This window comes from Puma concolor, chromosome B4 (genome assembly GCF_028749965.1).
Source record: "Puma concolor isolate L17-30 chromosome B4, mPumCon1.1.hap2, whole genome shotgun sequence".
Taxonomy (NCBI): Eukaryota; Metazoa; Chordata; class Mammalia; order Carnivora; family Felidae; genus Puma; species Puma concolor.
The window spans coordinates 130,420,524-130,433,183 of NC_141673.1; the positions used below are offsets into that span (position 1 = coordinate 130,420,524).

Sequence of the window (12,660 nt, forward strand, 5' to 3'; positions counted from 1 at the left end):
AGCTGGGACATCTTCCAGACCCAAATATGGGATCAAATATGTTAGAGGCCTGAAACGCCCCTCGATTTCAAAACATTGTTTGGGTTTGGGTTTAGCACATCGCCCACTCGCTTAACCATACAAATGCATTTCTAAATATCCTTTTCCCAAAGAGCTGGCGCTGGGATGAGAGAGAGACAAATGGGAACATCCAATAGGGCTTGGACTTTTGCCCCGATGGTGGGCGTGAGAGGGTCAGGATCGGAAGGAAGGCAAGGTGGAGGGAGCGGTCTCAGAAGGAGGAGGAAATTCTGGGCTTTCTGGTGTCCTCCGCCCCCATTTCCCCAGAGTCCCTCTGCGGGCTCGGTCAGGGGGGCTGGCAGCCAGCCCCTGAGAGACCCCCTTCCCACGTGCTGCTGCCCTACGTGCACTCAAAGGCATGTCACAGAATGTGATTAGGAAAGCAAGAACATGACCACCTCACACCCACTAGGTTGGATCTAGTCACAAAGACAGGCAGCAAGATGGTTGGTGAGGATGTGGGAAAAGTAGAGCCTTCCAGCACCGCTGGAGGGAATGCAAGACGGTGCGGCCACTGTTGAAAAGAGCTTGGCGGTTCCTCGGAAGGTTACGCACAGAGTTGCCATATGATCCCGCAATTCCACGCCTAGGGTGTCCGCCCAAGAGAACCGAAAAACATACATCTCCACAGAAACATGTGCGTGAGTGTCCACAGTGCTCTGTGTGCCCAATAGCACACAAGTGGGAACAACCGAAATGCCCCCCCAACCGCCGTGGGTGAATGGACGAATAAAATGTGTGTGAGCTGTCTGGACGATGGCACTGTATTCACCAAGAGAAAGAAGGGAACTGTGGAACGTGCTTCAGTGTGAATGAACCTTGAATGCATTATGCTAAGTGAAAGAAGCCGGTCGCAGAGATCGCGCTTCTAGAACATTTTTGGGAAGAGGCTGGGGTTGGGAGGGAGGAGTGAGGAGTGGCAGTGCTGGCTCATGGGTACCGGCTTTCGTTTTGGGGTGATGAGAAAGTTCTAAAATTCGAGGGTGGCGATGGTTGCACGGCCCTGGGAATACACTAAAAAAAAAAAAAACCATTGAGTTGTACAGTTTACATGGGTGGCGAGTGTGGACATAAATTACGTCTTAACGAAGTGTCGTGTTTTTTAAGAATACCAACAAAGAAGTAGGGGCCGCCTTCGTTTACAGAATAAAGCTCTGCCCCAGACCAGTATTTCGGTTTACACATGGGGATTTAATAACAAAAGCATTCGGTGGAAGGAAAGAACAAAATGTGCAACAAATTTAAGCCTAAGTTTGAGTCCCGTGTTGGAAGCCAGGAGGCGAACGGAGAATTAAAATGCCAGCTAGTAGCAGAGAACTGAAATGGCCCACACGTGGCACAGAAATGTCAATTGCAAAACCCAAAAGAAAATCGGCTTTCTGTGCAACCTGGAAGTATGGTGGATGAGTGTGTCTGAACATACCCCAGCTTCCCCCTCACTGTTGCAGACTCGTTTATTTAACAACACCTCCTGGGGCACCTGGGTGGCTCTGTCAGTCAAGCGTCTGACTCACGGTTCTGGCTCAGGTCATGATCTCGCGGCTTCCTGGGTCCAAGCCCCACGGCAGGCTCTGCGCTCTCTCTCTCTCCCTCCCTCTCTGCCCCTCCCCCAGTCACGCCGTCTCTGTCTCTTTCAAAATAAATAAACTTAAGAATAAATTAAATTACAAAAAACCTTATTTTCCAGCACCTTCTCAGGTTCGCTTTGGAGTCCGTTGTGCATTGATCCTTGCTCTTCCAAGAGAACGGATCTGCTTGGAGTAAGGCCTTAATTCTGGTTGAAATGTCTTCGTATTGGAGCTCCACTGGACCGGGTTTGATGTGGGAGAAACTACCCTTGACCTTCAAATTCTGTCAGTAAGATACAACAAAACGCTTCCAAGATAATCTTTTTAAAAAGCGGTGTCTGTGCCTCCCAGCAGCTGACTTTGACCTGACACAGAGCATTGGACTTCTCCGGTCAATCCGACGGCTGACATTTTCTAAAATAGGTGGCAGCAAATAATCACTGAATAATTAAGACGGGTTCCATTAGAATTCATTCCTGAATACATTTCTTGGGCTGCTATAGATATGTTTCTCCGTGTGCACACAAGTTCCTGTATCTCTAACGTGTTTGCGGATTTTGTTCCTAATTGTGCCGGGTATTACTTTCAACTTAGAGTTTTTCCGAGTTCTTCTCAAGGCGGTAATTGTGTCCGAAAATATCTCTAGAGTCAGGCAAAGGCATTTATTGCTTTGCAAAGAATTCCTCCGTCTTTGCGAATACAGTGAACGAGAGTCTGAAAGTAGGGACGGAAACTTCTGGACGCAGGGATAGTGATGAACGGCTGAACCAGGTGGGAGCAGCTGGGAGGGGTGGGGGAGACATCGAGGTCAGTGCCCTGCGGTGGCCCCGTGTGTGGTGCAAGGGCCCCACCTGCCCCTCCAGCCTTCGCCCTGGACGGGAACTCCCGGCTTCACCATGCCCGCCTCCTTCCCACGGTCAGCACCTGATTTAGAGCTTCCAGCCTCGGTCCCTTCCCAAATATGGAACCACAGGACCAAGACTTTGGCTTTCGCTTGTGATGTCCCCCAAGGGCATACAAGAGGCCAACACTCAGCAGCTAACCCAATCCTGCCAACTGACTCAATCCTCAGACCCTTTCCACCCCAAACATTAGCAAAAAGTCTCCTGAAAGGAGGGGTGATTCTGTAGTCACTCTTAATGACATCTTCCTGGGATCTCAGATGCTGTTCCTCACCCTGTAGACACACACCCACGACGACACTGAGCGATCATTCTTTAAAGTTCTGTGAGTAACTGTCTAAGTGGTAAACTGCCCAGGAAACCCTGACTATCTATTATTTTCAAAGAAAGAATAAAGAACGTGGTTAAAAAGAGGTGGAGTCAGCAGGACAAACGCAGTTTCCTCTTTTGACTGGTGAGCCCTGAGGTCATGTCCCTGGTCCGTCACGATATTCACGTGGTCTGGGCAGGTGACTGCCACCCTCTGCACTACAATTTTCTGCTCCAGATGCACACACAGGCACACAAACAGAAGGACACACAGATATACATACACACGTGGACACACAGACATGCACACAGAGGCAGACACATTTGTATCTAATTGCTCTGAGCATTCATTCGAAATCCTTTTAAAAGCACGGGGCTCCGCGGTCAATGGCAACGGTGCTATTTGCCCGCGCAGCCTCTCAGAGGCCATTGGGGAAGCTGCCTGTCAAAGTCTGAATTATCGACCTCGAATCTAGGGCAGAAGCAGATACAGCTGAAGACACCAGGCCAGCAAAAGGGGTCATCAGTGTCCCCCACCAGCACATCTGCTGAAATTACCAGGCTCCACAGAGGACATCTCCGTCCTCTGAGTGAGAAAGATTTTAGGCCAGTTTAAGTCTCGCCGTTCTCAGGCATTAATATGTTTTTATCCAGGCATGTTTTTAAAAGCTCATTATGGCACCTTTGTACTTCAAAGATTCCCAGACCATAAGCTAAATATATATTTAACTTGAAAAAAATGTTTAAAGTCGCATTGTTTAATCACAGAGCAAAACAGTGCCTTTAAAACTGTCCCTATCTATTCCGTAATTACATGCTTTGGATAAGAGCCTGGTTCACAGCCAAAACCCCCAGAGGATGGAGAGTATGAGCTTAGGGACAGGCAAACGCTAACTATGATGTCGTTTGCCTTTGTTTTTTCTTGAGAATTCCAAGGTGGTTAACTAATGTTAATGGAGCAATCATTTTCCACATACTATTTGATTTTTAGTTTTGCTTTTTTTCTCTTTCTTTTTCTTTCTTCCTCCCTTTCTCTCTCTCTCCCTCTCTCTCTCAATAAAACAATCTCTGCGGATGGACTGTTGGTAGAAAAACAAGATTCCTTAGTCAGTATCCCCTCACCTTTGACGACGGGGTATGTGAAAATGAAGGAATAATACACAGGAATGAGGGGTGCCTGGGTGGCTCAGTCGGTTAAGCGTCTGACTTCAGGTCAGGTCATGATCTCACAGTCCGTGAGTTCGAGCCCCACGTCGGGCTCTGTGCTGACAGCTCGGAGCCTGGAGCCTGCTTCGGATGCTGTGTCTCCCTCGCTCTCTGCCCCTCCCCCACTCATGCTCTGTTTCTCCCTGTCTCAACAATAGATAGGCCTAAAAATTTTTCTTAAAAATACAGGAATCAAATCATGCATAATGTTTTACCCTAGAACCATTACTTGTAGGAAGATGATGAAACTCATCAAAGAAGAGTTCAAATGAAAATGCTCTTCGCGTATTAATTAAATGAATGAATGCATCTATCCCTAGCCAAAGGAAAAGGGATTAAGAGAAGATGATTTAGACAAACACCAACTTTGAAATGATCACAAGAGGTTCGTATGATCAGGGCTAGGTGTGTCCTTGATTTAGGTGATCATGGTAAGTGCTAAAAAAAAAAAAAAATTAAAATCAGCTTCATGCCACAGCCTGTGTTATCCACTCTAAGTATATCATCTCATTTAATCCTCACAACAACCCCGTATCTTACAGATAAAGAAATAAGTCAGAGAAGTTAATTAACTTGTCTAAGGTCACACAGTAAGCGGTAGGGCCAAATTCAAACTCAAGTACGTCCAACTCCAGGATGGTCCAGTAGGTTAGTGAGCTGAGCTTGACTACTTTTCTGCCGACATTTAAGTTTTGAATTAAAGAGACAAGATAATCAATCAGTTAATCAATGGAAAGAATGTACAGGAGGAAAATGTGCCTTGGTGGCCACCACGGTTCTTCGGAGCCATGCAATCAAAATTGTGTCAAGACTAAACATGTCCCTTTTCTTGTGTTGTGATTCAGTCTTCCCCTACACCTTGTCTGCCCTCCCCACTTTGGATCTCACCTTTTGGCCTATAACCTATTGAATTAGGGTACAGATGCCCTTCTGAAACAAGGTTAAAAATGATCCAAACTCAAAAAACTTAATCAACATGGCAAGTAGCTGTACCCTGTTTAAGTGGATGCCTTTCCTCCGGCTAAGGTCTTCGTAGGGCTTATCCAACGCGTGGTAGTGTCGCAAGAACGTTGGCAGAAAATGACCCGTTACGGGGAGAAATGAGATATGTTGACTTTGCCTCCTTTATCTACTTTACTCCAAAATCACAGATGTTGATATTAAATCTGATAGATAAGTTTTCTTACAGCCCTTTTAATCCTAATGTAAACTTGGGAAATTGCCAAAGAAAATGCCTGGGTTTTTGCCAAGTGCCCACAGAAAGCACAATCTCTCCGGTGTTGATGTAAAACCGGACGTTTTGCTTCGCCAACGCAGACGCTCTTTGGTTCTCTGAGTTTTAAAGAGTTAAGAGAATAGATGGAATGCCTTGGGAATGTTGGCAGGGGAGACCCGAGCTCTTTCTCCTTTGCTTCTCTGCTTCTCACCCTGGACGGAATCTCGAAACCACGAGAGCACGGGGATGACTCTGGGCTTACGCCGTTCCCTACTTTCTCGTTCGACCTGCCCCCAAACCTGGCTCTACGTCCCCAGCAGCCCACGGACAGGGAGGGATGGCGTGCGATTATCTGCAGGGTGAGGCCTATTTTTACCTTGTCCCTGGTGAGTTCCCAGAGCCAGGGAGAAAACGTTTCGATTTATGAGCCATTTGCTAATCCTTGAGGGAAAACAGTCCCTGCAGATTAGTGAGGGTAGAGGGAAGGTAGGAGGAGAGGAGATTGGGGCAGAGGAAGCGAGAGTTATTTTGACTGCATTTTTCCCTTGCCTGATTAAATCTCGGTGACATTCGAACTTTGCTTTGCTAAAAGAACACAGCCCTGGATGTGGGGGCCTGGGACCAGAGGGGTAAAGGCGGGGCCTGGGGCTGGCATGGCTGGAGGGCCGCTTGGCTCAGAGGACCTGCTATGTAGCCGGGGCCGTCTGGTTCGGGGCCTGACTTCCGAAGCGCTGAGGACGTGTCGAGGGGGACACCTTCGGGTCCTGCGGCTGATGCTGAAGCCATGGTGCATCTCCAGGGCCGTCTACCAGGTGGGACCGGAAGCTCCTCTCACGTTTCTTTGCAGCCGAAGAAATCAGTGGGGGATGGTGGGGAAGGGGTATAAGCTGCTGTCACGTTTTTAGGACCGTAAAGTGTGTTGTAATAATGGGGGCGCGGCTAACATTAATGGAACGCCGTCTTCCAGAAGCCCGGCACCGTGAGGTGCTTCGTAAGCGGTTCAGTTTTCCCAACAGCCTGATGTAGTTGGTACTTCGGTCACCAGTTTGAGATGAGGTTATTGAAATTCAGAGGTTACTGTTAGTAGATGACAGAGTCCTGTGATTTTTTTTAAGTTTATTTTAAAGTTTATTGATGTATTTATTTTGAGAGAGAGAGAGAGAGAGCAAGAGAGAGAGAGAAAGGAAGGGGCAGAGAGAATCCCAAGCAGGCCCTGCACCGTCAGCGCAGAGCCCGACCTGGGGCTCAATCTCATGATCCGTGAGACAACGATCTGAGCCGAAACCAAGAGTCGGATGCTTAACCAACTGAGCCGCCCAGGCACCCCCAGAATCCTGTGACTTAAAGCAAGGTTTTTCCGGCTGTAAAGACAAGGATGCCCTTTCCATGAGTTCATGTTCCTCTTACCCAAGAGATGCTGTTTTTCTCAAAAGATGTGTATCTCTGTGTGTGTGTCTGTGTGTGTGTGTATGTGTGTGCATCTGGGTGTTGGGGGTGGTGACCAGCTGGTAGGGAGCATGTGGCCGTGGGACAGGAGGCAAGGAGGGAAGAACACCGAGGAATGGTACTGAGTCTCTGTCCTCACCTCCCCGCCCTGTGGTGGCTTCCCCAGCAGCTTCCAAAGTCAGACATCCATAAACAGCCTCTTTTTCTCAAGACAGAGTGTCTTTTGCAGGAGGGTGGCCCTCTGAGTCCACTGGCCAGAGGTGCAGAGCCCTTCACAGGGAGATGACAGGGTCTGCTTTCCTCATCTGTCCACCCAGACTGGTGCCATTAAGCCAAAGTCCCCACTTGCTACGGGGACTTCCTCAGCCCAGACTGGGAGGAAGGACGCAGACCCACGGGGGTGGGGGGTGGGGGCGCAAAGGCAGAGTGGCAAGGGGGAGCTCTTCCCCTGACTGTTTCTCAAAAAGGCAGTGATACACGAGCTCTTCCTCCGTTGAAGGTTTTCACAACCTAGTTTCCCTCACTAAGCCGACTTGAGTGATTTTGCTGTCTCTGTCAGCTGGCTCATCACACCCCTCGGCACCAAGGACACACAGCTGGCCTTTGTATTTTTAGGTGTCACTTGGTGGCATATAATCCCTTAATGAGCTGCAATGGCCATGCAGTGCAGCGCCGGGTGGCCACCCCTCCCCCACCCCTCCTCATGGAATGTCTGGACTCACTGAAGGGACATCTCCTTGCAAGACGTGCCCAGGAGCCCTGTGTTGACTTCACAGAGGGGACACAGCCCTCCAGGATTCTCACCCTTGGTTCTTCATCACCCCATTGGCCAACGGTCTGAAGACGGTTCAGGCAGAAATGAGGTCTTTTTCCAGAATGCTTGTGTTTGAAGGGCCCATACCCGGAGTTTTACTACAGGCGGCAAATCTATCTGTAATAGATCATGAAAGAAACTTGAGAGCCAATCTGACAGCAATCTGAGAAATGTACGTGGCATTTCCAAATGATGAGTTGTGAATCTGAAAGAAGGCTGGGAAAAGCCTCCCGGAAGCAGTCACGTGGGTGGTTTGTCCATTTGAAGCTTTTCCTGAACCCCTGGTTGGCGTTTGGTAGAATTCCCGAGTCAGGAAAGTTCCGTCTTCTTAGTTGTTGTTCTGATTGCACGTGAGTTTGGGGGTCCTGGTTCCCCACCTCCATCTCCCACTTTACCTCTTGTCTGTCTTCTCTTGTGTCTCATCGAGTTACATAAAAACTAAGACTCTCGGGGCGCCTGGGTGGCTCAGTCAGTAAAGCGTCCAACTTCAGCTCAGGTCGTGATCTCGTAGTTTGTGGGTTCGAGCCCCACGTCGAGCTCTGTGCTGACAGCTCAGAGCCCGGAGCCTGCTTCGGATTCTCTGTCTCTCTCTCTCTCTGGCCCTCTCCTGCTCGCCCCCTGTCTCTGGCTGAGCCGGGCTGGTCAGCCCAGGGGCAGACGCCTGTAGCCCGCACGGCATTGTCCACGGCCGGCAGGTAGTGCCCACAGGTGCAGCCGGGAAGCCGCTGAGGGGAGAGCCAGGAATGCCGGCCTAAACCAATTCACTGACCCCCGGAGGGCCAAGTTGGCTAGTTTGCAGCCTGCGGGGCCAAGGTGAGGGGGAGGGCTGCCCAAAGCCGAAAGCAGCTGGCCGGACCAGGGATGGTCTGAGTCGTTCCAGAGCGGACTTGCCGTCCCCTGGCGGCTTTACCTGCTCCCAACCCCCACTCACGCTGGCAAGCAGGATTGGCTTGAAGGGACATTTAACACCAAAGACTGGCATCTCTTTGAGAGCTCACAGTCTTCTGGGGAAGAGTTGAGAAAGCAAATAATTGCATTTCGACTAGTAGAGTCTTCAAGGGAAGAGAAGGGAGAAACTAACTTTGGTCAGGGAAGACATTACCAGAAAACCTTGTCTGTGTCCTAGCCTTTGCTTCCCGCCATATAGAGAGGGGGTGACAGTTCAAAGCGGTGCCCGGATTGAGTGAGAGCACGTTTGCGGAAGGCATGGGTACACACGAAAGCATGTACGAGGGGGACAGACTGTTTTTCAATATACTGTATTCCTTCTGGTCTTTATCTTGGAAAAATTCATCACGAGTGCCTTTATGTATTAGGGATAAGGGGTGACTAATGGCCATTCCTGTATGTTTTGTTTAGTTAACTAGGGGAAACTACGTGTTCTCCTCTGTTCACACACTGCTTCCACACTCAGGGCACTTCGGGCATCAGGTGTGGGGTTTTCCACACCAAGCAACTGGGGTGCAGACTGGAGCACAGGTGCCCCAGGTTAGGAGCTCAGACCCACAAGAGCTCCCCCCCATGAGACAACAGTCGCGAGTAGTAGGTCCCCCGTTACCCACGACTTCTGTCCCACTCGGCTACAAATCAGAGGTTCCCCTGACCCCATTCTTGGACGCCATCATTGCTAGAACAGCTCACAGAACTCAGAGAAACACTTCTTACATTTACCCGTTTATTATATGAGAAAGGACGTGACAAAGGATATAGATGGACAGCCAGATGAAGAGAGAACGCAGGGCGGGATCTGGGAGGATCCTGGGCTCCTGTCCCCTTGGAGTTTGGGTTGTACCACCTTCCCGGCAGCTAGCTGTGTTCGCCAGCCTGGAAGCTCTCTGAACCCAGTACTTTGGGGACTTTTATGGCTTCATCATGAAGGCATGATCAAGTATCAACGCCATTTCCAGCCCCTCTCCCCTTCCGGGAGGACAGAGGGTGGGGCCGAAAATTCCAAGCTTCTATTTATGGCTTGGTCTTTCTGGTGACCAGCCCCCATCCGGGAGCCCACCCAGAGGCGCCTCATTAAAACAAAAGACGGCTGCTACCACCCAGGAAATTCCAACGTATTTAGGAGCTCTGTGTCAGGAACCAGGGTCAAAGACCAACTATTAGATCAGAAGATGTTCCTTGCACTCTAATCACTTAGGAAAATTACAAGGGTTTTAGGAGGTCTATGGCAGGAACCGGGCGTGGAGACCAATATATATATATATTTTTTTTTAAGTTTATTTATTTTGAGAGAGACAGAGAGAGCGAGCGGGGAGGGGCAGAGAGCGAGGGAGAGAGAGCTCCCAAGCAGGCTCCACACTGTCAGCGGGGAGCCAGATGTGGGGCTCGAACCCACACACCGTGAGACGGTGACCCGAGCCGAAGAAAGGAAAATCACAGCACGTGACAAATGTTGGAGAGCTGGCAAATACCATAACTATCACGAAATCCAGAGAAATGGCACGTCCACTAACGAACTGCCTGACACCTCTCTGTCTTCCTTCTTTGCCCTGCACCTTCGGACTGCCCAGTCTTTGATCTCTTTTTCACGAGGCAGTAACTCTGTCTTCCTCCAGCACGGCTGATCGCAATGGGTCTTTTCATCACTGTTGGGTTAGAAGGGTTTCTTTCTGGGCCATAACTCATCGTGGGAAATAGCGTGCAAGTTTTTCGGACGGCCGTCAAATTTGGAAAGCCTTCTGCCAAGCTTCCTTTCCATAGGATCTGTTACCAAACATACTTGTTGCTTATAGTAAAAGCACACGCGTGTGCCCTCGAAACACAGGAATGGTGGGAAAATTCGATTATCTTCTACTTCTTCTGATAAGGAAAAAAAATTATAGGATGCTTTTGTAATTGTGTATATTGTATAGTATGAACATACTCCTGCCGGGGGGGACATCTTCCACTTTTATTAGGGGTTATGAGAAACTAACTCTTCACTTACAATTTTACCGGTCTGATGATCAGAAGGTTTCTCCACAGACTAGCTTCTGTCTCCTAGCATTTTTTGTTTGTGTGGTGTTGTTTTGTTTTTTGAGAAAGAGAGCACCCATGGGGAGAGGGAGAGACACAATCTTAAGCAGGCCCCACACTCAGTGAGGAGCCCCACACGGGGCTTCATCTCATGACCCTCGGATCATGACCTGAGAGGAGATCAAGCGTTGGACGCTCAACCGACTGAGCCACCCAGCCACTCCTGACTTCTAGCATTTTAAATATTATTTCTCCTGTGTGGACGGAGTTCACGTACCTCATAGCCAAGTGCTGTAACATGTAGTAACATCCACATAAGGTCTCTCTCTGGACTGATGTGGACAACACAAGGCGTCGGCACCCAGGGGTCAGGAACCTGGTCGGAATCCATTTCTACACTGGTACCTCTCACCTCTATCTTTTCGTAGCTAGAAATGAGTGTGGAAAGAGCCACGAGTCATAACTGATGACGATGAAAATAGCTTGCTTGTGCAAAGACGGGTGTGTGCACATATTGCTAGGAATAGTCCTGGTGACCTGGGAGAGACCCCAGGAAGTGAAGAGCCCTGGAGTTTAAGCTTCACGACGAATGCCCTTCTGTGCCCTCCCAGCCACCTCCCATTCCCCCCTGGTCGTGCAGTATGAATTATAGGAAAAATAAAATAAATAAGACCAACAACCTGAATTATTACCATGCCATAAATTGCTTCTGGCCCCAGAGATGTGGATCACATATGCAAGGCATATGTGAGCCTGTTTTAGATTGTGATTTTATTTTTCTAAGTTGGATGTCATCGGTTTTTAGAAATGTTTTTATCTTTTTATTTTTGGTCTATTTGCAGAAACTGCACCCTTCATGACGGCTGTCAGCTCTGTTTCTGCTTTTTATTTTCTAAGGCCCGCCGAACAAAGCACAAAAGCGGCAACATACCTGGTCCTCCTGATTTGGGGATAGAAGCTGCGTCAGAGAAAGCAGGACTAGGAAAATGGCCCAGGGCACATTCCCACCTTCCTGCGAGAAGTGTGGTCTGTTCCATGGTTTTCACATCATCCGTGTTCACCCATCACCACTGCTTCTGGGAGGAAATAGGGACGAGTGGCTCTAGTGACCACCCAGGTGCCAGGAATCGGGGAAGAGTCCTTTTTAAGTTACATGTTCCAGTTCCATCTCCCCACCCCCACCCCCCCGCCCCCCAGCTCTTTGTGGCTGGGAGCCGGGGCCACAAGGCTCCGGACACACACACACACACACACACACACACACACACACACACCGTGGTTAGAGAGCTGATCCATGCGAGGGCCCTACCATCCTGGGAGAGCACTAGTGATCAGAGAGAGAGGTTCCTGTGTTTTCTTCCTAGTACAGATTGTGTTTCTGAAGCTGAGAGGTTCTAGAAATGGAACAGTTTGAAGGTTCTACTTTGTCATCTGTCTGCATGATTAGTTATAGTGATGTCAGTGCTACATTCTCCTAATGACGAGCAAGTCCTCTAAAATGAGATTGGGGTTCCAGTGATTCATTCGTATCTTCTGAAACAACTAATACAACCAGTCTGGGGCCAGTGGATCTTGCCATTCTTGCCATGATTCCAGCAAACGTTTCCACATGTGGAAAGTGAGGCTTTGATTCTCAATTTGCTATTTTTGCTTTTCCCCTTTCATCATTGTGTTATGGCAATGTATGTTTTCAAAGGGCTGTGCCCTTTGTATTATTTAATGCCTACATATGGCGTGGGGCTTAGCCTTTCCTCCAGTGATCTATAACATGTGTTATGGGTAAAGGAGGAAAAAAAAAAAAAAAAGGCTTGCACCAAGAAGAACAATTAGCTAATTTATCATACGCCTTTCTAACTTTTGTCAGATCTGCACATTTGTGTGTTTTAACCTTTTCTGCCACTCTTTGGCTGGTGTCTTGTCAGTAAAGGATGACGTGTTTGCATTTCCACCGGTGCTTGAATGTCACGCCCCCCGTCTTTTGCAACGGTTCGTTCTTATATGGACACGGAAGCACGTCTTTGCAATCAGACCAGGAGCAAAACTCCCTTTCTTGCGTTTTCCAATGCTTCTTTGATGTGGACAGTGTTTGCAAAGAATGTAAGAGCTCAGTTTTTACTTTGTTCTTAAAATATTTTTTGAGTCTGACATGGGGTGTGTTTTCATTGTCCTGGAAGG

At 48.7% G+C, this 12,660-nt stretch overlaps 1 protein-coding gene across 8 annotated transcripts in view; it reads left to right on the top strand.

The window, feature by feature from the left end:
- The window catches only part of FRMD4A (FERM domain containing 4A), a 612,063-nt gene that overhangs the window by 322,876 nt on the left and 276,527 nt on the right, over window positions 1-12,660 (top strand). For 2 of the 8 annotated variants that reach the window (XM_086714882.1, XM_086714881.1), the window contains exon 1: window positions 5,900-6,073. The exons of the other annotated variants lie outside the window; for them this stretch is intronic. In XM_086714882.1, the coding sequence (XP_086571008.1) occupies window positions 5,915-6,073 (159 nt within the window). In that variant the 5' untranslated portion in view covers window positions 5,900-5,914. Of the gene's footprint in view, window positions 1-5,899; window positions 6,074-12,660 lie in introns of those variants that run through there. 8 annotated transcript variants of the gene reach the window in all.